Source organism: Ranitomeya imitator, chromosome 4 (assembly GCF_032444005.1).
Source record: "Ranitomeya imitator isolate aRanImi1 chromosome 4, aRanImi1.pri, whole genome shotgun sequence".
Lineage (NCBI taxonomy): Eukaryota > Metazoa > Chordata > Amphibia > Anura > Dendrobatidae > Ranitomeya > Ranitomeya imitator.
In genome coordinates this window covers 668,983,890-669,008,482 of record NC_091285.1, presented here as the reverse complement: position 1 = coordinate 669,008,482, position 24,593 = coordinate 668,983,890, and the positions used below count along the sequence as shown (strand labels likewise).

Genomic DNA, 24,593 nt, shown 5'->3' with positions numbered 1-24,593 from the left:
TTAGATAAAAAATAACCTAGTCATGTTTGGTGTCTATGAACTTGTAATGACCTGGAGAATTATAATGGCAGGTCATTTTTAGCATTTAGTGAACCTAGCAAAAAAGCCAAACAAAAAACCAATGTGGGATTGCACTTTTTTTGCAATTTCACCGCACTTGGAATTTTTTTCCCATTTTTTAGTACACGACATGCTAAAACCAATGATGTCATTCAAAAGTACAACTCGTCCCGCAAAAAATAAGCCCTCACATGGCCAAATTGACGGAAAAATAAAAAAGTTATGGCTCTGGGAAGGAGGGGAGCGAAAAACGAACACGGAAAAACGAAAAATCCCCTGGTCATGAAGGGGTTAATCTACGCCTAGATGCCCCCCAAGACATTAGCATGGGCCAGATCTAGCACCCTACGTCTATAGGGTCCCGGACTAACAGCTGCTCTAATACTTCCCCTCGCTGTTTAGTGACCCGATATAGCAACTCCTCATTGACTGCAAAATACGGGAACCTGGTGTCGGCCCCCGGCTCTTGGGCAACCCCATTTATCACAGTCACATTTTCAAGTACATTTTTTAATGTTAGATCCTGCATTTGGGCAGTCCCCCCTGAAACCCCCAGTTCAGGAATTTTGGCCTCACTGGTCACCATCTCGTCCTTGTCACCAGCCAGGACACAAGGGGAACTCATCCACCTCCGACTGTGATGGGGTTTCCTCAAGGTTTAGCTGGCTCCTGTCTGTGTCCTTTGATATCTCCGCCTTTCCCAAGTTCCAGAAAAAGCTAAAGTCCCACCCGATTCTCACGGGGTGTAGCAAACCTTTGACCTCAGCTTGTGTTGACCGACACTCTGGCGACGGGATAGTCGTTGGCGTCCGGTTATGACGCGGTGGTTTAGGAGCAACATGGAACGAGCTCTGAAGGAAGTGGTAACTGTACTGACCGCAGTCCCTAAGCTCAACACAACACTAGAAGTAGCCGTGGAATGCTCCTAACTCTCCCTATGCATCTCGTCACAGCCTAAGAGCTAACTACCCCTAAAGACAGAAGCAGGAAAACTATCTTGCCTCAGAGAAAATCCCCAAAGGATAGATTAGCCCCCCACAAATAATGACTGTGAGTGGAGAGGGAAAAGACATACACAGAATGAAACCAGGATGAGCACAGGAGGCCAGTCTAGCTTGATAGATAGGACAGGATGGAATACTGTGCGGTCAGTATTAAACACTACAAAAATCCACGCAGAGTTTACAAAAAATCTCCACACCTAACTAAAGGTGTGGAGGGTAAATCTGCTTCCCAGAGCTTCCAGCAAGACAGAATTAATTCATACTGATAAGCTGGACAAACATAGAAAGCACTGAACGGATAAGTCCACAATCTGTGAACAGAACAGAGCAAGTAAGAACTTAGCTTTGCTGAACTGGTCAGGAAAACAGGGAAATCCAAAGAGATGTGAATCCAACCAGAAACCATTTACAAGTGGCACTGGCTGCAGGAACAGCCAGGCCTAAATAGCCGAGCAGAAGAGAAGATAAGTGGAGGCAGCTGATGACAGCTAACTCCAAGGAGCAGCCATACCACTTGAAACCACAAGAGCCCAAGAGCAGAACTCACAGAAGTGCCACTTACAACCACCGGAGGGAGCCCAAGAGCGGAATTCACAACAGTACCCCCCCCTTGAGGAGGGGTCACCGAACCCTCACCAGAGCCCCCAGGCCGATCAGGACGAGCCAAATGAAAAGCACGAGCCAAATCGGTGGCATGGACATAGGAGGCAACAACTCAAGAATTATCCTCCTGGCCATAACCCTTCCACTTGACAAGATACTGAAGCCTCCGCCTCGAAAAACGAGAATCCAAAATCTTCTCAACCTCATATTCCAACTCTCCCTCAACCAACACCGGGGCAGGAGGGTCAACTGAGGGAACAACGGGCACCACATATCTCCGCAACAAAGATCTATGGAAAACATTATGAATGGCAAAAGAGGCTGGAAGAGCCAAACGAAACGACACCGGATTAATAATTTCAGAAATTTTATAAGGACCAATAAACCGAGGCTTAAACTTAGGGGACGAAACCTTCATAGGAACATGACGAGAAGACAACCAAACCAAATCCCCCACACGAAGCCGGGGACCAACACACCGACGGCGGTTAGCAAAACGTTGAGCCCTTTCCTGAGACAACGTCAAATTGTCCACCACATGAGTCCAAATCTGCTGCAGCCTGTCCACCACAGAATCAACACCAGGACAATCAGAAGGCTCAACCTGCCCAGAAGAAAAGCGAGGATGAAAACCAAAATTACAAAAGAAAGAAGAAACCAAAGTAGCCGAACTAGTTCGATTATTAAGGGCAAACTCGGCCAAAGGCAAGAAAGACACCCAATCATCCTGATCAGCAGACACAAAGCATCTCAAATAGGTCTCCAAGGTTTGATTAGTTCGCTCAGTTTGGCCATTAGTCTGAGGATGAAACGCCGAAGAAAAAGACAAATCAATGCCCATCCTAGCACAAAAGGACCGCCAAAATCTAGAGACAAACTGAGAACCTCTGTCAGACACAATATTCTCCGGAATGCCATGCAAACGAACCACATGCTGAAAAAACAATGGAACCAGATCTGAGGAGGAAGGCAACTTAGGCAAAGGTACCATTTTAGAGAACCGGTCACAAACAACCCAGATAACAGACATCTTCTGGGAAACAGGAAGATCCGAAATAAAATCCATGGAAATATGCATCCAGAGCCTCTCAGGGACCGGCAAAAGCAAAAGTAACCCACTAGCGTGGGAACAGCAAGGCTTGGCTCGGGCGCAAGTCCCACAGGATTGCACAAAAGCACGGACATTGCGCGACAAGGAAGGCCACCAAAAGGACCTAGCAACCAAATCTCTGGTACCAAAAATCCCAGGATGACCAGCCAACACTGAACAATGAACCTCAGAAATTACCTTACTTGTCCATCTATCAGGAACAAACAGCTTCCCCACAGGACAGCGGTCAGGCCTATCAGCCTGAAATTCCTGAAGTTAAGTAAATAAGGCAGCACACTGCAGCGCTAAAACATGCAAACTTGAAAACACGAAATTTGAACTGCATTACTGCACTAGAAATTCTCATTCTCAGCGAGGTAAGGCAAGCGTAGGACCTGGTATAAGAGAGATGCCGTAAAGAGGCTACCAGGTACACATAAAATTGGCCATTTTTATGCGCTAAAAGCTCTCATTTTTCATATTTCTAGTGCAGTAATGCAGTTCAAATTTCGTGTTTTCAAGTTTGCATGTTTTAGCGCTGCAGTGTGCTGCCTTATTTACTTAACTATATACGAGTTGGCGACTCTAGGTTCAGCACCTGTTCACACTGAGTCTATGATTGGATGTGCAGGCCAGGTTTTTGAAATGAAATTCCTGAAGCACCCGCCGCAAATCAGGAGAGATGGCAGAAAGAATCACCCCTTCCTTAAGAATACCAACCGGCTCAAGGACTACAGGAGAATCAGGCGAAAAACTCCTAGAGAGGGCATCAGCCTTAACATTCTTAGATCCCAGAAGATACGAGACCACAAAATCAAAACGGGAGTAAAACAGGGACCATCGAGCCTGTCTAGGATTAAGCCGCTTGGCCGACTCGAGGTAAATCAGATTCTTATGATCGGTCAGGACCACAACGCGGTGCTTAGCTCCCTCAAGCCAATGTCGCCACTCCTCAAACGCCCACTTCATAGCCAACAACTCCCGATTGCCGACATCATAATTGCGTTCCGCAGGCGAAAACTTTCTGGAAAAAAAAGCACACGGTTTCATCAAAGAACCATCAGACTCCCTCTGAGACAAAACGGCCCCTGCCCCAATCTCAGAAGCGTCGACCTCAACCTGAAAAGGAAGAGAAACATCCGGCTGACGCAACACAGGGGCAGAAGTAAATCGGCGTTTAAGCTCCTGAAAGGCCTCAACAGCTGCAGAGGACCAATTTGTCACATCCGCGCCTTTCTTCGTCAAATCAGTAAGGGGCTTAACCACACTGGAAAAGTTGGCAATGAAACGGCGATAGAAATTAGCAAAGCCCAAAAATTTTTGAAGGCCCTTCACAGATGTGGGTTGAATCCAGTCATGAATAGCTTGGACCTTAACAGGATCCATTTCTATAGACGAGGGAGAAAAAATAACACCCAAAAAAGAGACCTTCTGAACTCCGAATAGGCACTTAGACCCCTTCACAAACAAAGCATTATCACGAAGGATCTGGAACACCATCCTGACCTGCTTCACATGAGACTCCCAATCATCGGAAAAAATCAAAATATCATCCAAATATACGACCATGAATTTATCAAGATAATTGCGGAAAATATCATGCATGAAAGAGTGGAACACAGATGGAGCATTAGAGAGCCCAAATGGCATCACAATGTATTCAAAATGGCCTTCGGGCGTATTAAATGCAGTTTTCCATTCGTCACCCTGTTTAATATGAACAAGATTATATGCCCCTCGGAGGTCAATCTTAGTAAACCAACTAGCCCCCTTAATCTGAGCAAACAAATCAGTAAGCAAAGGCAGGGGGTATTGGAATTTGACCGTGATCTTATTAAGAAGACGATAATCAATACAGGGTCTCAAGGAGCCATCCTTCTTAGCAACAAAAAAGAAACCCGCTCCCAATAGTGACGAAGAGGGCCGAATATGCCCCTTCTCCAAAGACTCCTTAACATAACTCCGCATGGCGGCATGCTCTGGTACAGACAGATTGAAAAGTCGGCCCTTAGGGAACTTGCAACCAGGAATCAAGTTAATAGCACAATCACAGTCCCGGTGCGGTGGAAGGGAACTGGACTTGGGCTCATCAAATACATCCTGGAAATCCGACAAAAACTCAGGGACCTCAGAAGAGGGGGAAGAGGAAATTGACATCAAAGGAACGTCACTATGTACCCCTTGACAACCCCAACTAGTCACAGACATAGTTTTCCAATCCAGCACCGGATTATGTTCCTGTAACCATGGAAAACCCAGTACAACAACATCATGCAGGTTATGCAACACCAGAAAACGGCAATCTTCCTGATGTGCTGGAGCCATGTACATAGTCATCTGCGTCCAGTACTGAGGTTTATCCTTGGCCAAGGGTGTAGCATCAATACCCCTCAAAGGAATAGGGCTCTGCAAAGGCTGCAAGGAAAAACCACAGCGCCTGGCGAATTCTAAGTCCATTAAGTTCAGGGCAGCGCCTGAATCCACAAATGCCATGACAGAAAAGGACAACAATGAGCAAATCAGGGTCACAGATAAGAGAAATTTAGGCTGTATAGTACTAATAGTAACAGAACTAGCGACACTCTTAGTACGCTTAGGGCAATCAGAAATAACATGAGCCGATTCACCACAGTAAAAACACAGCCTATTCTGACGTCTGAATTCCTGCCGTTCTGTTCTAGTCAAAATCCTATCACATTGCATAGGTTCAGGACTTTGCTCAGAGGACACTGCCATATGGTGCACAGCTTTGCGCTCGCGCAGACGCCGATCAATCTGAATGGCTAGAGACATAGATTTGCTCAAACCGGCAGGCGTAGGAAAGCCCACCATAACATCTTTAAGGGCTTCAGAAAGACCTTTTCTGAAAATAGCAGCCAGAGCCTCCTCATTCCATTTAGTGAGCACAGACCATTTTCTAAATTTCTGGCAGTATAATTCTGCCGCTTCCTGACCTTGACACAAGGCCAACAGGGTTTTTTCTGCATGATCCACAGAATTAGGTTCGTCATACAATAATCCGAGCGCTTGAAAAAATGCGTCTACATTCAATAATGCCGGATCCCCTGTTTCAAGTGAAAAAGCCCAGTCTTGAGGGTCACCACTCAGCAAGGATATGATGATTTTTACTTGCTGAATGGGATCACCAGAAGAACGGGGTTTGAAAGCAAAAAACAATTTGCAGTTATTTTTAAAGTTCAAAAACTTGGATCTGTCCCCAAAAAACAAATCAGGAGTAGGAATTCTAGGCTCTAAAGCCGGAGTCTGGACAACATAATCTTGGATATTCTGTACTCTTGCAGCAAGTTGATCCACACGAGAAAACAAACCCTGAACATCCATGCCAGAGCATATATCCTGAACCACCCAGATATCAAGAGGAAAAAAGAGACAAACTAGAGCACAGAAAAAAAAAATGGTTCAGAACTTTCTTTTCCTTCTTTTGAGCTGCATTTAATTCATTTTCGGCCACTTGTACTGTTATGACGCGGTGGTTTAGGAGCAACATGGAACGAGCTCTGAAGGAAGTGGTAACTGTACTGACCGCAATCCCTAAGCTCAACACAACACTAGAAGTAGCCGTGTAATGCTCCTAACTCTCCCTATGCATCTCGTCACAGCCTAAGAGCTAACTACCCCTAAAGATAGAAGCAGGAAAGCTATCTTGCCTCAGAGAAAATGCCCAAAGGATAGATTAGCCCCCCACAAATAATGACTGTGAGTGGAGAGGAAAAAGACATACACAGAATGAAACCAGGATGAGCACAGGAGGCCAGTCTAGCTTGATAGATAGGACAGGATGGAATACTGTGCGGTCAGTATTAAACACTACAAAAATCCACGCAGAGTTTACAAAAAATCTCCACACCTGACTAAAGGTGTGGAGGGTAAATCTGCTTCCCAGAGCTTCCAGCAAGGCAGAATTAATTCATACTGATAAGCTGGACAAACACAGAAAGCACTGAACGGATAAGTCCACAATCTGTGAACAGAACAGAGCAAGTAAGAACTTAGCTTTGCTGAACTGGTCAGGAAAACAGGGAAATCCAAAGAGATGTGAATCCCACCAGAAACCATTTACAAGTGGCACTGGCTGAAGGAACAGCCAGGCCTAAATAGCCGAGCAGAAGAGAAGATAAGTGGAGGCAGCTGATGACAGCTAACTCCAAGGAGCAGCCATACCACTTGAAACCACAAGAGGGAGCCCAAGAGTAGAACTCACAAAAGTGCCACTTACAACCACCGGAGGGAGCCTAAGAGCGGAATTCACAACAGCGTCCCCATGGATACAGAAGACGCCCACGTGTTTCCCTGATATCAACTGGTGGGGGAGTGTGGCCCTTATCAGGGTCACCAAGCTTCCTGAGTCTGAGTCCTTACATCAGCACCCCATTTATTGACAGGGGACATGCCTGCAGACCCTCAACGGGCTGATAGTCCACACTGCAGGCGGGGTAGGCATAGTAGGAGCAGCACCTCCCTAGGCTGCAGTCCATCTCTTCAGAGGACAAGGGACAATAGACGGCTACATGTCCAGGATCGCGACATCTCCAGCAAAGCAAGTCTTTACCAATGGCCTTTGACAATTCCTCAGTGACCTGTTGGGATCTAGGACTCCCCCCAGTGGTGGTTCTACTACCCCTCTTTTGAGGCTCAGGTTCTCACCAGGTACCCCGGTATGACGATGCACCACTCCCTAGATTTCTTAAGGACCTCTCGACTACCAGATACCGTTTCACTAAGCCCGCAAGTTTGTCCGCATTCCGGGGATCTCGCTGGGCAACCCTGGTCTGCGCCGGGATAGGAAGGGAGTGCACAAGTCAGTCCATGACAACCAGCTCGACCATCTGTGCTGGAGTGGAGGATTCCGGCTGCAGCCATTTTTGCACAAGATGCAGTAGATCAAACATTTGGGATCGAGACAGTTTATCTCCATAATATGTCCAGTGGTGAACCTTTTTTGCTCTGACTGACATAGTCACTCCTGCGCATGCCAAAATTTCAGTTTTTAACTTGGCATACGCCTGCGCATCCTGTAAAGCCAAATCATAATACCCACTGCGGTAGCTTTTCCCATGCCGCCACCCGCTCGAACACAGTCAAAAATGCCTCCACATCATCACCCGAGGTCATTTTTTGCACGGCTCGTCTTACCGCCTTTCGGATGTACGTGTTGTCATCTGGACTTGGTGGAGGGAAGTACAATTACTACAATACTGCCCAGTATGTACAGGAATATAACTACTATAATACTGCCCCCTATGTACAAGAATATAACTACTATAATACTGCTCCTATGTACAAGAATATAACTACTATAATACTGCCCCCTATGTACAAGAATATAACTACTATAATACTGCTCCTATGTACAAGAATATAACTACTATAATACTACTCCTATGTACAAGAATATAACTACTATAATACTGCCCCTATGTACAAGAATATAACTACTATAATACTGCTCCTATGTGCAAGAATATATCTACTATAACACTGCTCCCTATGTACAATAATATAACTACTATAACACTGCTCCCTATGTACAAGAATATCTGCCGCTATGTACAAGAATATAACTATAATACTGCCCCTATGTACAAGAATATGACTACTATAATACTGCTCTTATGTACAAGAATATAACTACTATAATACTGCTCCTATGTACAAGAATATACTATAATACTGCTCCCTATGTACAAGAATATAACTACTATAATACTGCTCCTATGTACAAGAATATAACTACTATAATACTGCCCCTATGTACAAGAATATAACTACTATAATACTGCCCCTATGTACAAAAATATAACTACTATAATACTGCTCCTATGTACAAGAATATAACTACTATAATACTGCCCCCTACGTAGAATATGAAGCAGCAGTGATATGAGGGCACTTGTTCTTTTAAGGCTGTGGTGATCACAGAGCAGCGTGTTCCCCTCTCACTACAGTACGGGAATGATTGAGTGCTATATTTTTGGCAGCTGAAAGCCGCTATCATTCCGAGCGTCTCTATAACGCCATTCTTGGTGCGCATCGTGCCACAAATGATTGGTCACGCCAAGATCAGCTGACATACTGTACAACACAAACAGTGATCCCGGAGCTCCCTGAGTCCGGCCCTCATCCGAATGAAGGCAGCTCAGGCAGGAGACCCCGGGTGGCGTCCGATAGCGCAGTATTCAGTGCACGGAGCACAGACACAACGTTATTGGAAACAAAATGTCCAAACGTTCTCCGTCCCTCGGGCACAGGATGCGTCTATTCCATTCACACAGTGCCCAGCTTGTGCGGTGGGCGGGCGGGCGGTTGGATCGATGTAAACAACTGGCAGATATAGTAATGGCCAAGAGAATATAGGAGGGGACGAGCGGTGCCACCTCCTTATACTTCCTTGTCCTCAAACGCCCGTCTGGACCGAGGCCCAGAACTTGTTAATGTAAAACTGACAGTCTGCACGTAGCTGTCTGCAGACACACAAACACACAGCCACTGATCAACCAGGACATCACAACTTGTACAGTGCTGAACCCAAGCAGCTTAACCCCGCGCATACTGATACCCACCATCCTCTGCTGCTAACGACATGTCCGTACATAATGAAGACACGTGCAGTATGGAAATGACACCCGCCGAGGCAGTAATGAACATTAATTAATTTAGGCAAAGACGTCATTCACTATGAAGCACGCCATGCGTCAGGTTATAATCTGTCATGTATACGTTTCCATAAATCCACATTAATTGCAACTTAAGTCTCAGCCGATATCAACAGGAATAATCAGTCCTGAGTTACATGGTACATGCAAATTATCAAATATATGAATGTTCCATCCTTGTATCATGATGGAATATATATACAGCCCTCTATGTACAAGAATATAACTACTATAATACTGTCCCCCCTATGTACAAGAATATAACTACTATAATACTGCTCCTATGTACAAGAATATAACTACTATAAATACTGCTCCTATGTACAAGAATATAACTACTATAATACTGCCCCCTATGTACAAGAATATAACTACTATAATACTGCCCCCCGTGTACAAAAATATAACTACTATAATACTGCCCCCTATGTACAAGAATATAACTACTATAATACTGCCCCTATGTACAAGAATATAACTACTATAATACTGCCCCTATGTACAAGAATATAACTACTATAATACTGCCCCTATGTACAAGAATATAACTACTATAAATACTGCTCCTATGTACAAGAATATAACTACTATAATACTGCCCCCTATGTACAAGAATATAACTACTATAATACTGCCCCCCGTGTACAAAAATATAACTACTATAATACTGCCCCCTATGTACAAGAATATAACTACTATAATACTGCCCCCTATGTACAAGAATATAACTACTATAATACTGCTCCTATGTACAAGAATATAACTACTATAATACTGCCCCCCGTGTACAAAAATATAACTACTATAATACTGCCCCCTGTGTACAAGAATATAACTACTATAATACTGCCCCTATGTACAAGAATATAACTACTATAATACTGCTCCTATGTACAAGAATATAACTACTATAATACTGCTCCTATATACAGGAATATAACTACTATAATACTGCTCCTATATACAAGAATATAACTACTATAATACTGCTCCTATGTACAAGAATATAACTACTATAATACTGCTCCTATATACAGGAATATAACTACTATAATACTGCTCCTATGTACAAGAATATAACTACTATAATACTGCCTCTATGTACAAGAATGTAACTACAATACTGCCCCTATGTACAACAATATAACTACTATAATACTGCCCCCTATGTACAAGAATATAACTACTATAATACTGCTCCTATGTACAAGAATATAACTACTATAATACTGCCCCTATGTACAAGAATATAACTACTATAATACTGCTCCTATGTACAAGAATATAACTACTATAATACTGCTCCTATATACAAGAATATAACTACTATAATACTGCTCCTATGTACAAGAATATAACTACTATAATACTGCCTCTATGTACAAGAATGTAACTACAATACTGCCCCTATGTACAACAATATAACTACTATAATACTGCCCCCTATGTACAAGAATATAACTACTATAATACTGCTCCTATGTACAAGAATATAACTACTATAATACTGCCCCTATGTACAAGAATATAACTACTATAATACTGCTCCTATGTACAAGAATATAACTACTATAATACTGCCCCTATGTACAAGAATATAACTACTATAATACTGCTCCTATATACAGGAATATAACTACTATAATACTGCTCCTATATACAAGAATATAACTACTATAATACTGCTCCTATGTACAAGAATATAACTACTATAATACTGCTCCTATATACAGGAATATAACTACTATAATACTGCTCCTATGTACAAGAATATAACTACTATAATACTGCTCCTATATACAGGAATATAACTACTATAATACTGCTCCTATGTACAAGAATATAACTACTATAAATACTGCTCCTATGTACAAGAATATAACTACTATAATACTGCTCCCTATGTACAAGAATATAACTACTATAATACTGCTCCTATGTACAACAATATAACTACTATAATACTGCTCCCTATGTACAACAATATAACTACTATAATACTGCCCCTATGTACAAGAATATAACTACTATAATACTGCCCCCTATGTACAAGAATATAACTACTATAATACTGCCTCTATGTACAAGAATGTAACTACAATACTGCCCCTATGTACAACAATATAACTACTATAATACTGCCCCCTATGTACAAGAATATAACTACTATAATACTGCTCCTATGTACAAGAATATAACTACTATAATACTGCCCCTATGTACAAGAATATAACTACTATAATACTGCTCCTATGTACAAGAATATAACTACTATAATACTGCCCCTATGTACAAGAATATAACTACTATAATACTGCTCCTATGTACAAGAATATAACTACTATAATACTGCCCCTATGTACAAGAATGTAACTACAATACTGCCCCTATGTACAACAATATAACTACTATAATACTGCTCCTATGTACAAGAATATAACTACTATAATACTGCCCCTTATGTACAAGAATATAACTACTATAATAATACTCCTATGTATAAGAATATAGCTACTATAATACTGCCCCTATGCACAAAAAAGACAAACAAACAATCTGCTATAATACTGCGAGTAAGTATAGAATTAGGACAATCTTCCTTAGGACGGCTTCACACGTCCTGATATTTCCGGCACTGGTTAACAGGGTACCGGAGATATCCGTGTCAGTGTGTCCGTCTTAGTACTATGTGTGGCACATGTGTGGCAACCGTGGACCGCATCAGTACCACATGGACGGCTGCCGGGGAAGCAGCGCTACAGTAAGCGCTGTTCCCCTGCGTGCGGTGCTGAATACAGCTGTCATCCCTTCTCCTCTGCTCTTCTGGCAACAAAGCGAGCAGGGGACAATGAATGAAAGAAAAACCCGACGTGGGTTTCCCCCTAGTTTATTAACCAACTAGAAAAAAACTTACAGGTGCGGGCTGCTCTTCTCAAATAAAAAAAATCAACAATATACTCATACCAGTCCCACACGGTAATCCATATCTAGGGGAATGTACAGTTTACAACCAGGAGCGCTGCTAATGCGACTGCCCCCGGTTGTAAACTACTGGGGAATGAATGAGACGCTGTGGGCGCAGGTTCAGTAACGAGCGGTGACGTCACTGAGTCTGTGCTCACTGCTTCTCATTCATTCTCCAGTAGTTTACAGCAGGGGGCAGTCGCATTAGCAGCGCTCCTGGTTGTAAACTGTACATTCCGCTAGATATGGATTACGGCGTGGGACTGACTGTACGCCGGACAGGTATGGATATATTAAAACCTACAAGACAAAAAAGTAAGCAAAAGTAAAAAAGCAACAGTGCATTTAAATAACACAGAGTTTTTAGTAATACTGTTTTTTGATTAAAAAAAATTGCACAAAAGCCATCCCACCGCGTCAAGGTAACTCTGATAGGGACAGTCCTACACTGTCTAATATTAAAAACTTACCATGTGTCAATGTTGACCTTAGTGTGAATAGGGGCAATATACCCAGGTATGGGTATATTGATGGTTTTTTATTTCTATTTATTTTATCTTTTGACAGGAGATCGAGGGCTTCGCTTGGAATGGCAGACTAATAAAGATCGGAAAGCATTAAGTTACTTACCGGTAACTACATTTTTCGGACCATGACAGCACCACGAGGGAGAGGGGATCCTCCCATTAGGAACAGGAAACCTACAGATACAAAAGGGCGGCACCTCTCCCACGTATCAGTTGTATTACAGAGCCTGAGAGGACTACCGCGGTTAATAGCATACATATATAATCATTATATACAATCATATACAATATCTTAATAAAACTGCACCCTAGATATCACACGTGAAAAAAACTATTTTTTTTTATATTTTAAGAAAGTGCAACCCCCACGTGAAAAGGGAGGTAACTAAGGGTGCTGACATGGGCCTCCGAAAAATGCCGTTACCGGTAAGTAACTTAATACTTTATTCGGACTCCCATTACAGCACCACGAGAGATTTACAGAGATGTAAGCCACCTTAAGGAGGGACTATAGCCTGCAGCACCCTTAACCTGAAGGTGAGATCTGAGGAGAACGGCAAGTCCAACTGATAGTGTGTGAAAAAGGTGGAAGGGGATGATCATGTGGCCACCTTACATATCTGTTCGATTGACACTCCAGAGCCATGGCCCGGGTGGAATGCTCCCTCAGATTCTGTGGAGCCGGACCCCCACCTGCTGTATAAGCCAGAGAGATAGCCTCCCTAATCCATTTGGCTAGTGTGTATTTTGATACTCTGATACGTGGGAGAGGTGCCGCCCTTTTGTACCGTAGGTTTCCTGTTCCTAATGGGTGGATCCCCTCTCTCTTGTGGTGCTGTCAACTCTGTTGTGTATGATTTAATTAAAAGATTTTATTCTTACAGTGTGGTGTTTTATTAACCCTTTAACAACTATAGTGTCAATAAGACATCTCTCCATTACTAAGCCGGCTTAATGTCACCTTACAATAGCGAGGTGACATTAACCCCTCATTATCCCTACTTGCCACCACTACAGGGCAAGTGGGAAGAGCCGGGCAAAGCTCCAGAATTGGCGCATCTAATAGATGCACCTTTTCTGGGCAGCTGCGGGCTGCTGTTTTTATGCTGGGGGACCATACCCATTGCCCCTTACCAGCCTGAGAGTTTTGTCTGATTGGTTAATAAGGGGGGGACCCCACTTTGGGTTTTTCATTCATTCATTGTCCCGTGCTCGCGCTGCTGCCGGCAGAGCAGGGGACAATGGATGAAAGCCGCGTTCAGCACCGCACGCAGGGGAACAGCACTTACAGTTGCACTGTTTTCCCGGTGGCCATCCGTGCACACGGAGGACAGTGTACACTGTTCTCCGTGTGTGGCACCTTTTGCGGCCCGTGTGTCCGGGTAAAAACGGACATGTCTGCGTTTTTTTGCACACGGACACAAGGTCCATCAAAAATGCCGACATGTGCCTAGACCCATTCATTTGATTGAGCCTATGTGGGTCAGTGTCTCTGCTACGTGAGAAAACGGTCACCACACGTACCAGAGACACTGACGTGTAAAACCGGACTTAGTCAGTAAGTCAGGATTAGGTTATAGTCACACCATCAGTATTTGGTCAGTATTTTACCTCAGTATTTGTAGCCAAAACCAGGAGGAGTGGGACAGTCAGAGGATAAGTATAATAGAAACTCGTCACCACTTCTGTATTTATCACCCACTCTCGGTTTTGACTTACAAATACTGAGGTAAAATACTGACCAAATACTGCTAGTGTGACCGTAGCCTTAGTGTCGCTGGTGTAAATAGAACATTCTGTGAACTGAGGATGTGTGTAAGATAACATTACCACGATACGGGACATGGTGGGTCCATGCCAGGTGGGTAATTTGCCTGGTAAATATATGGGTGAATGTTTCCTTCCGGGGAAATGGCGGCTGCAGCATATTCAGCTTTGGGAACAGGATAATTGAGAAGATGGCGGTGAGGAGTAACGATCTGGCGGATGAGCTCGCCTTCCTCTTACCAGTGATTCTCTCATGTAAAGGGCAACGATTTCACAGGAGGAGATTCCAATGAAACAGGTAAAAAAAAATGGCTGCATGACTGGAGGGCCAAGTGCAGAGAAGGAAAAAAATCTGGGAAAAATTGTAGGTCAATATGAAAGCCAGCCTCCATTACAACACAACCTTGGAATTAAGGGTTTGCTCACACCGAGGCTTTTTGCTGTATTTTTGGAGTGGAAACACCTTATTTTAAGAGCTCTGAGTTTTTAAGGAGGATTTTGGAGCGTTTCTGCTCAAAAATCTTAAAAAGACTCAATGTGAACCAGTGGCGTAGGAAGGGGGGTGCGGGGGGGGCGGGCCGCCCCGGGCGGCACAATGCGGGGGGCGGGCATCTAGCCCTGCTGGCACAAGCATCTCTTCAGTCAGTGCAGGGCCAGGCAGTGCAGGGCACATCGGGGTTAACAAGGCAGCCAGCGTGACATTGTTTTGTGGGCGGAGAGTTCTCCTGCTCTGCTCCTCCGCCCGCCCCTCGCTGACTGCTGAACTTACATCAGGACAGGCAGATTCTGGAGGAACTCCTTGGCAAGCCTTGCCGCCCTGAGTGAGTGCGATGTATCCCTGTATTCTGACAGTCTGGGTGACCTGGGGCGGCCACAGCTGATATACTGTATATTATATACTTCAGCAGCCGCCCAGGTCCCCAGCACCTGTCCTGTATATGTATATACTGTATCTATACAGCCTGCATGACAGTATATATAATATATATACAGGACAAGTGCTGGGGGCCTGGGCTGGGCGGCTGCTGAAATATATACACTGCACAGTACCATCACTCCCCTGTATATATACACTGCACCGTACCACTGCCCTGTATATATACACTGCACCGTACCACTGCCCTGTATATATACAATGCACAGTACCACTGCCCTGTATATATACAATGCACAGTACCACTGCCCTGTATATATACAATGCACAGTACCACTGCCCTGTATATATACACTGCACCGTACCACTGCCCTGTATATATACAATGCACAGTACCACTGCCCCTGTATATATACACTGCACCGTACCATCACTCCCCTGTATATATACACTGCACCGTACCACTGCCCTGTATATATACAATGCACAGTACCACTGCCCCTGTATATATACACTGCACCGTACCACTGCCCTGTATATATACAATGCACAGTACCACTGCCCCTGTATATATACACTGCACAGTACCATCACTCCCCTGTATATATACACTGCACCGTACCACTGCCCTGTATATATACACTGCACAGTACCACTCCTCCTGTATATATACACCGCACAGTACCACTCCTCCTGTATATATACACTGCACAGTACCACTCCTCCTGTATATATACACTGCACAGTACCACTCCTCCTGTATATACACACTGCACAGTACCACTCCTCCTGTATATATACACCGCACAGTACCACTCCTCCTGTATATATACACTGCACAGTACCACTCCTCCTGTATATATACACCGCACAGTACCACTCCTCCTGTCCTGTATATATACATTGCACAGTACCACTCCTCCTGTATATATACACCGCACAGTACCACTCCTCCTGTATATATACACTGCACAGTACCACTCCTCCTGTATATATACACCGCACAGTACCACTCCTCCTGTATATATACACCGCACAGTACCACTCCTCCTGTATATATACACTGCACAGTACCACTCCTCCTGTATATATACACTGCACAGTACCACTCCTCCTGTATATATACACTGCACAGTACCACTCCTCCTGTATATATACACTGCACAGTACCACTCCTCCTGTATATATACACTGCACAGTACCACTCCTCCTGTATATATACACTGCACAGTACCACTCCTCCTGTATATATACACTGCACAGTACCACTCCTCCTGTATATATACACTGCACAGTACCACTCCTCCTGTATATATACACTGCACAGTACCACTCCTCCTGTATATATACACTGCACAGTACCACTCCTCCTGTATGTATACACTGCACAGTACCACTCCTCCTGTCCTGTATATATACACTGTAGAATTTACAATAGCTGTCACTCATATAAGAAGTGAAATCTGGCATTGTACTATACCTAGATTTCTCTGCCGTATCTGGGCATCATGAATCGTGGTATGTGTTAAAGGGGGGGGGGGGGACCCACTGAGACTCTTTTGCCCGGGGCCCTCAAAAACCTGGAGCCGGCCCTGGGGGTGGGTCACCGGGCTGCGGCCGGCGCTGCAGCTGTTTAACGCTATTGACGTGTGGGCCCGCGCCCGCACGTCAATAGTTAACAGCCGCCAGCCAATCTGAGGCTGGCAGCTGACGTCAGTCCCAGTGTGCATGTCGCCGGCGTCTGACATCATTGTCAGTCGCCGGCGAGTGCACGTTTCAGCTGCATGGAGAGAGCAGGAGCGCGGTCAGGTAAGCAGAACTTGGTTATTTTTGCAGTCCCGATCATGTGATGGTAACATTCACCGGCGAAACAATTAAAGTTCTACATCTGAGGTCTTATTCCTGCGGGGGGGGGGGGGGGGGGGGGGGGGGCGCCAAGCTCGGGACCAGCCCCGGGCGGCAAAAGCTCTAGCTACGCCTCTGATGTGAACGCAGCCATAAGGCCATGTGCACACATCTTTTTCAGGCCTTAGGAATGACAAGACCACCCGTGAAGCTGCCCCCAGAGTATTCCTGAAGAAGCTTCACCTGGGAAAATGCGGTAGCTGCGCTGGCGCCTAAATGACGCTGTGTGAACACAGCCTGAAAGAGAGGGTTTTTATCATGGATTTTAGTGCAGATTCTGCTCCAGAATCCACATCAAAAATAGCTGTAAATTCCCTTTTAGGCAGCGTTCCCACGATGAGCTGTTGGTGAATTTTCTGCACCCATTAAGCAAAATAGTTTACTTGCATTTTTTTAAAAATATGCAGCGTAAAAAAAACTTACTAAAAACTCAAAGAGAAAACATAGCCTAAATAAGCTTCCTAGGGTCCACATTGAGGTTTTTTGCTGAGTTTTTATAGAAGAAAGTTTCCAGCTCTCCAATGAAAACTCGTGGTTTTTAAAGAATTTTTGCTTCAAAAACTCAGTAAAAAAAACAAAAAACCAACACCCAAAGAGTTGCAGTACGGCTTCTTTTTAGAGTCCATTTTTTGCTCTTATTCTATTCCCACTGCTCCTGAGTTTTTCCATTTTTTAACTGTTTCAGAGATGTGGGCCTTTAATTCATTGCTAAATTTATGGTCTTTAAAAGAGGGCGTGGCTTAATTATGCAGGGCAGCCTAAAGACACGCCCCAGAGGATCCTAGAAGCCACTCCCCTTCCGTAAAGACCACAAAAACTATCACCAAATAAAAAGTCCTGCATCTTTGGAACTGTATGGAGCATTTCTTTTTTTTTCTTTTTTAAATTGCATATTCAAGAAGGCAGGTAAAATGAAATAAGAGCAAAAAATAGCCTCTTCAAAAGAGTGGCAGATCCTCTTTAAAATATCGGCCTTAACAAAAGTGCCCTGTAAATTTCATATATCTCAAAACATTTATTTTCTAGATGGTATTATACACTCCCAGGAGCAATATCTGATTGTCTATACACCAAATTCCTAAGTACTGTACTAGTTTACTTCCCTGCAGTCACCACTAGAGGGAGCATGCTGAAGACATAGCGCCCATTGAAGTGAATAATAATTCTGTATGCAGTGAGCTCCCCCTAGTGGCGACAAGCAAAATGAAATAAGGGAACTCATTGAATCTTTGTTGCAACAAAGATGTAGAAGGGGTTCATAATGTCCACACAGACAATATATTAAAGCTACTTATTACTTACTAATTTGTCACCTATCGCTTCAAGTACAATGCCCCATTGTGTGCCCTGGCAACCTCACAAGTCTCTAGTGTTATACCACTTACAGGCTAAATCCAGTAAATTCTGGCAGAGTAGACACAGTGTCGCGTACGTTGACATCTCCTGCAGGAATTTTCCATTATTCTTTGTAAATGTGAGCAGCTTATGGCACATATTCTGGATTTCCATATAAAAAGCAATGAGAATTAATACAATCATGGGCGTCTAAGTCACGTGACTTGGTCGCAGACCCTAAATGTCGCTGTAACTGAGCAGTATATAGTCTGTTCTGTAAAGGCAAGGCACGTTTCTGGCAGAAAATACTGTCGAAATCCATAAATGGCATTTAAAGGAGTTGTAATCTGGAGCAAGCGACGACCGTAGATGAAACCGAGACGTAATCTAAGGTGTTTCTAGGTAAGTTTCCTGCTCTTCTGAGCAATGGCTGTAATGAACCACAGCAGAAAGCGCCTGCTAATGCAGCCCTGCAAGCGAACACAGGCAGTGATAGGATGCTGCCCTCTAGTGGTTCCTACCGGTATTTCTATAGCTCAAGTGCTTGTTCACGTTTCCAGCCTACGACACTTTTGATGCTTTAACAGCAGCTGCCTGACATTGAAGTAATAAATGCCAAGTTATGTTTCACTTTTTTTTATTTAAAAAAAGAATGCAAAAATCCAAATTGTATTAATTGATTAAACATCACAGAAGTAAATCACCAGTAGAAAACAAAATAACACAAGCTTAAGGGCACAAGGGCATAACTTGATTTTTGGGAACGACACATTGTACAGACACTGGCGACATGACACCTCAACAGTGTCATGATGTCATCATCCCAGGTGACATCACTCTTTCACACTTTGTCACATTTGCTGTAATTAAATACTAAGATTTTAAAAGATTTCCAGATCATGGGGTCTGAGGTGCACAATGTTCCCCCTCCTCTGTGCATTTCCTCAAGATCTCGATTCATATCACCGATGCAGGCCCAGCCGGGAGTGTCGGACCAGGACACACACCACTTGGAGTGGTCAACGTGAGAGGAGTAACTGAGGGAGGAGCCGAAGGAGATATCCTCAATGTCATAAGTATTATACGATAACGAGCAATTGGAGGGGAGAATGCCGCGGGAATTCAACCAGAACTGCACACACAGGTCCGACTTCAGCACCGAAGACACCCAACCAGAATACAGATCTGTGGAGGAAACGAGGCGAGAACATGATATCCCTGTACCCTCTTATTACAGTAACCCGACTCCTGATCCCCTTATTACAGTAACCCGGCTCCTGATCCTCTTATTACCCTGTAACCTCTTATTACAGTAACCCGGCTCCTGATCCTCTTATTACCCTGTAACCTCTTATTACAGTAACCCGGGTCCTGATCCCCTTATTACAGTAACCCGACTCCTGATCCTCTTATTACCCTGTAACCTCTTATTACAGTAACCCGGCTCCTGATCCTCTTATTACCCTGTAACCTCTTATTACAGTAACCCGGGTCCTGATCCCCTTATTACAGTAACCCGACTCCTGATCCTCTTATTACCCTGTAACCTCTTATTACAGTAACCCGGCTCCTGATCCTCTTATTACCCTGTAACCTCTTATTACAGTAACCCGGCTCCTGATCCTCTTATTACCCTGTAACCTCTTATTACAGTAACCCGGCTCCTGATCCTCTTATTACCCCTGTAACCTCTTATTACAATAACCCGGCTCCTGAGCCTCTTATTACCCTGTAACCTCTTATTACAGTAACCCGGCTCCTGATCCTCTTATTACCCTGTAACCTCTTATTACAGTAACCCGGCTCCTGATCCTCTTATTACCCCTGTAACCTCTTATTACAGTAACCCGGCTCCTGATCCTCTTATTACCCCTGTAACCTTATTACAGTAACCCGGCTCCTGATCCTCTTATTACCCTGTAACCTCTTATTACAGTAACCCGGCTCCTGATCCTCTTATTACCCTGTAACCTCTTATTACAGTAACCCGGCTCCTGATCCTCTTATTACCCCTGTAACCTCTTATTACAGTAACTCGGCTCCTGATCCTCTTATTACCCCTGTAACCTCTTATTACAGTAACCCGGCTCCTGAGCCTCTTATTACCCTGTAACCTCTTATTACAGTAACCCGGCTCCTGATCTTCTTATTACCCTGTAACCTCTTATTACAGTAACCCGGCTCCTGATCCTCTTATTACCCTGTAACCTCTTATTACAGTAACTCGGCTCCTGATCCTCTTATTACCCCTGTAATCTCTTATTACAGTAACCCGGCTCCTGATCCTCTTATTACCCTGTAACCTCTTATTACAGTAACCTGGCTCCTGATCCTCTTATTACCCTGTACCCTCTTATTACAGTAACCCGGCTCCTGATCCTCTTATTACCCTGTAACCTCTTATTACAGTAACTCGGCTCCTGATCCTCTTATTACCCCTGTAATCTCTTATTACAGTAACCCGGCTCCTGATCCTTATTACCCTGTAACCTCTTATTACAGTAACCCGGCTCCTGATCCTTATTACCCTGTAACCTCTTATTACAGTAACCCGGCTCCTGATCCTCTTATTACCCTGTAACCTCTTATTACAGTAACACGACTCCTGATCCTCTTATTACCCTGTAACCTCTTATTACAGTAACCCGGCTCCTGATCCTCTTATTACCCCTGTAACCTCTTATTACAGTAACCCGGCTCCTGATCCTCTTATTACCCTGTAACCTCTTATTACAGTAACCCGGCTCCTGATCCTCTTATTACCCTGTAACCTCTTATTACAGTAACCCGGCTCCTGATCCTCTTATTACCCTGTAACCTCTTATTACAGTAACCCGGCTCCTGATCCTCTTATTACAGTAACCCGGCTCCTGATCCTCTTATTACCCCTGTAAACTCTTATTACAGTAACACGGCTCCTGCTCCTCTTATTACAGTAACCCGGCTCCTGATCCTCTTGTTACAGTAACCCGGCTCCTGATCCTCTTATTACCCTGTAACCTCTTATTACAGTAACCCGGCTCCTGATCCTCTTACCCGGCTCCTGATCCTCTTATTACCCTGTAACCTCTTATTACAGTAACCCGGCTCCTGATCCTCTTATTACCCCTGTAAACTCTTATTACAGTAACACGGCTCCTGCTCCTCTTATTACAGTAACCCGGCTCCTGATCCTCTTATTACCCTGTAACCTCTTATTACAGTAACCCGGCTCCTGATCCTCTTATTACAGTAACCCGGCTCCTTTAACCCTATAACAAACCGGTAGAAAAATATCTTACCATCTCCAAATCTTGCATGTTTGGCAAAGCTAGTGAATGGTTTTCCGCCAGCAGAAGTAAGGGTGATTTGCCGGTTCCATGGTGGATTGGTTACTTGCTTCTTCATTGCTGCAGACTGCAGGTCAGGTAAGTCGCTACTGAAGGGATCGGGAATTGAGGAATCATAAGGGGTGATGGTGTTGTACATCAGCTGGGTGCCTACGACACAGAAAATATCTGACGGTCAGTCGTTCCCGCCCGGAATCAGTTTGGTTACGGCTTTGCGCGCTTCTTACCGATGTCTTTGAACTGTGCGTATGGGTAGGTGACGCAGATGAAGGACTGACCGTTGTGAAAGGCATTGGAGGGATAGTCGTACTTTTGGGAACTAGATGGCGGGAAGTGAGGAGTGCTGTGTATCAGCCAGAAGCCCTGCTTTTGGTCGAGGAGAACTACACCTGTAAACAGAGGATGATGAGAGTTCCCAGCTGTCATAGACTTCATAACCAGAGAGAGAAAGACACAGAAAGCAATAGAAGAAAACACGAACTCCTGCAGTCATAGGAACCCGAGGTCCCAGGCAATCACACGCAACAATCAGAACCGCGGCTCCGGATGGTGGAAAACGCTGCAAACCAGACACCGTCCAACCCAAAAGCTGCAAATAAACACTTCAGGGAAAAGAAAAACTCCTTCACGATGCTGCAGAAAATGAAAAATGCCTCCAAAAGCTCAAAGAAGGAGCATTTTCTGCTTAGGAAAAAACATTTTTGACAGTCTCAAAAAAAAAACTTTTGTGGACATATCCTTAGACAATGTTCACACAGAATTTTTGAGGCACTGAAAAATGAAGAATTTTTCAAGCATAAACCAATTTTCTGGGGAATTTTTTTTCTTTTCCTAAAGAGGTTTTGGAAGGGTTTTTTTTCTTTTCTTTGAGTCGTTCTTTGCAGCCTTTGGATTGGACAGTGCCCATTCTGGAGAGGATTTCATCAGGATCTCCTTTAGAGAAGTGACACATTCATTTTTTTTTTTTTTTTTACCACCAGGTGTTTTTCAAAACCTTTTCAGGGCAAAAAATAAAAAAAATTGAAAAAACAAGCTAAAAAAAGTCATTTGATCAGGAAAGTGTTTTTCCCCTTTGAAATGAATGAAAAGAATTTTCCAAGGGTTTTTTTTTATGTTTTTTGAGGAGGATCCATTAAAAAAAAAAAAAAAAAAAAAAAAATGTGCATGAACACAGCCTTGGGATATGAGCACATGACCTCTTTACTGTCAAGGTTTTCCTAGGCTTCGCTGGTGGTTTTGTCATTGTTTTTACTCTTTCTTTTTGCGGCGCATTTTCAAGAGCATTACTGACATAGGAGGTGACTATTGGTGCTCTTAATATTCTATGGAGGGGAGGAGCTAGAGGCTGACACAGACATTGTGCTGCAAGTTCTCACCCAACTACAGTGACAATTCTCCATAGAACATGATAAGCACCAACTGTCATCTCTCGTCTCACTAATAGGAAAATCTGTATTCACTGAAGACAAATTTTACCTTCTTAATTGAGAATTTTGAGAATGAAACAACAGTCCAGGAGGAGAAAGAAGCAGGACTATGGTGGAAAGTTGTAACGTCAGGCCTTGGCCTTCTGGTAGTTCAGAACATCGAGTTGTGTACGAGTAGTGTACTTTAGGGAAATAAGTAAAGCCCGCACAAATACAGATAGTTAGTGACTCGGGTACCTTTGGTGTGGCCACGGATGGCATTAGACCCTTTCACGGGGGGCTGATCATTGTACAGCACATAAGCCACGTCCTAGAAGACAAAAACAAAACATTTAGTGACAGTGTGAACAGCAGTGTCACGATATTGTATGAAATATTATATAAGTTTAGTTTCTCTTGTTAGCCCAGGCTGTGGGCTAAAACCCCCCTTCCCTTTCACTCAGGCAAGAGATTGCCTTGTCAATGTATGTGGGGGAGTTTTATTGAAGAAAGGTATTTACGACTAGCATAGCTGCAGTGGAAAGTTGTGCTAGCTAAAACCAGTCTGATTCCCTTCTGTAAATGCAAGAAGTCCTCTGTTCCATTATTGTAAGATATTGGGTCAACGATTTAGGCTAGAAAAAGAAAAAAATACATATTGTCAACATTCATCGGCGGTTCTGTCAGCCACTCTAAACATGAGCTTCTAACTCCATCAGGTAAAAAGTAGGGATTTCTCTGTAATTAGGCTTCACAAATAGGACATATTTGATCTCCTTAGAATGCCAATGTTAGTACGAGATGAATGCAGGGTGTTTTATGATTCTGACATGTTCGGTAGCGGAGATACAGGCATTATACAAACTTGGGTGAAATTTACTAAGACTGAAGAGAGAGGAGGGTCTGGGTAAGCCAGCCCTGTTGGTGATGTCACAGGCTGCGGTTTATAAGTTTTTGCCAGACCCCAGCAGTCAGTCTGTCTGCTGGAGCCTATGTGAGCCTGACTTGAAGAGCTGTTCCTAACCAGAGTCCTAATGCACTGGGACAGATGGAAA

The 24,593-nt window shown here is 43.8% G+C and overlaps 1 protein-coding gene and 1 long non-coding RNA gene across 8 annotated transcripts in view; one reads left to right on the top strand and one right to left on the bottom strand.

Annotated features, from left to right (window-relative positions):
- LOC138674343 (uncharacterized) overlaps nucleotides 1–13,045 on the top strand; it is a 45,476-nt gene extending 32,431 nt beyond the window's left edge. Inside the window, exon 3 of the long non-coding RNA XR_011320599.1 lies at nucleotides 12,963–13,045. This is a non-coding gene — a long non-coding RNA (uncharacterized lncRNA). The remainder of the gene's footprint in view (nucleotides 1–12,962) is intronic.
- A 6,378-nt stretch (nucleotides 13,046–19,423) lies between these two features.
- Nucleotides 19,424–24,593, bottom strand: part of DNASE2 (deoxyribonuclease 2, lysosomal) — an 85,092-nt gene continuing 79,922 nt past the window's right edge. For all 7 annotated transcript variants that reach the window (XM_069767227.1, XM_069767223.1, XM_069767225.1 and 4 more), the window contains 4 exons: nucleotides 23,797–23,869; nucleotides 22,360–22,521; nucleotides 22,085–22,282; nucleotides 19,424–19,988 (listed from right to left, as the gene is read on the bottom strand). In XM_069767227.1, coding sequence (XP_069623328.1) covers nucleotides 19,645–19,988; nucleotides 22,085–22,282; nucleotides 22,360–22,521; nucleotides 23,797–23,869 — 777 coding nt within the window. In that variant the 3' untranslated portion in view covers nucleotides 19,424–19,644. The remainder of the gene's footprint in view (nucleotides 19,989–22,084; nucleotides 22,283–22,359; nucleotides 22,522–23,796; nucleotides 23,870–24,593) is intronic.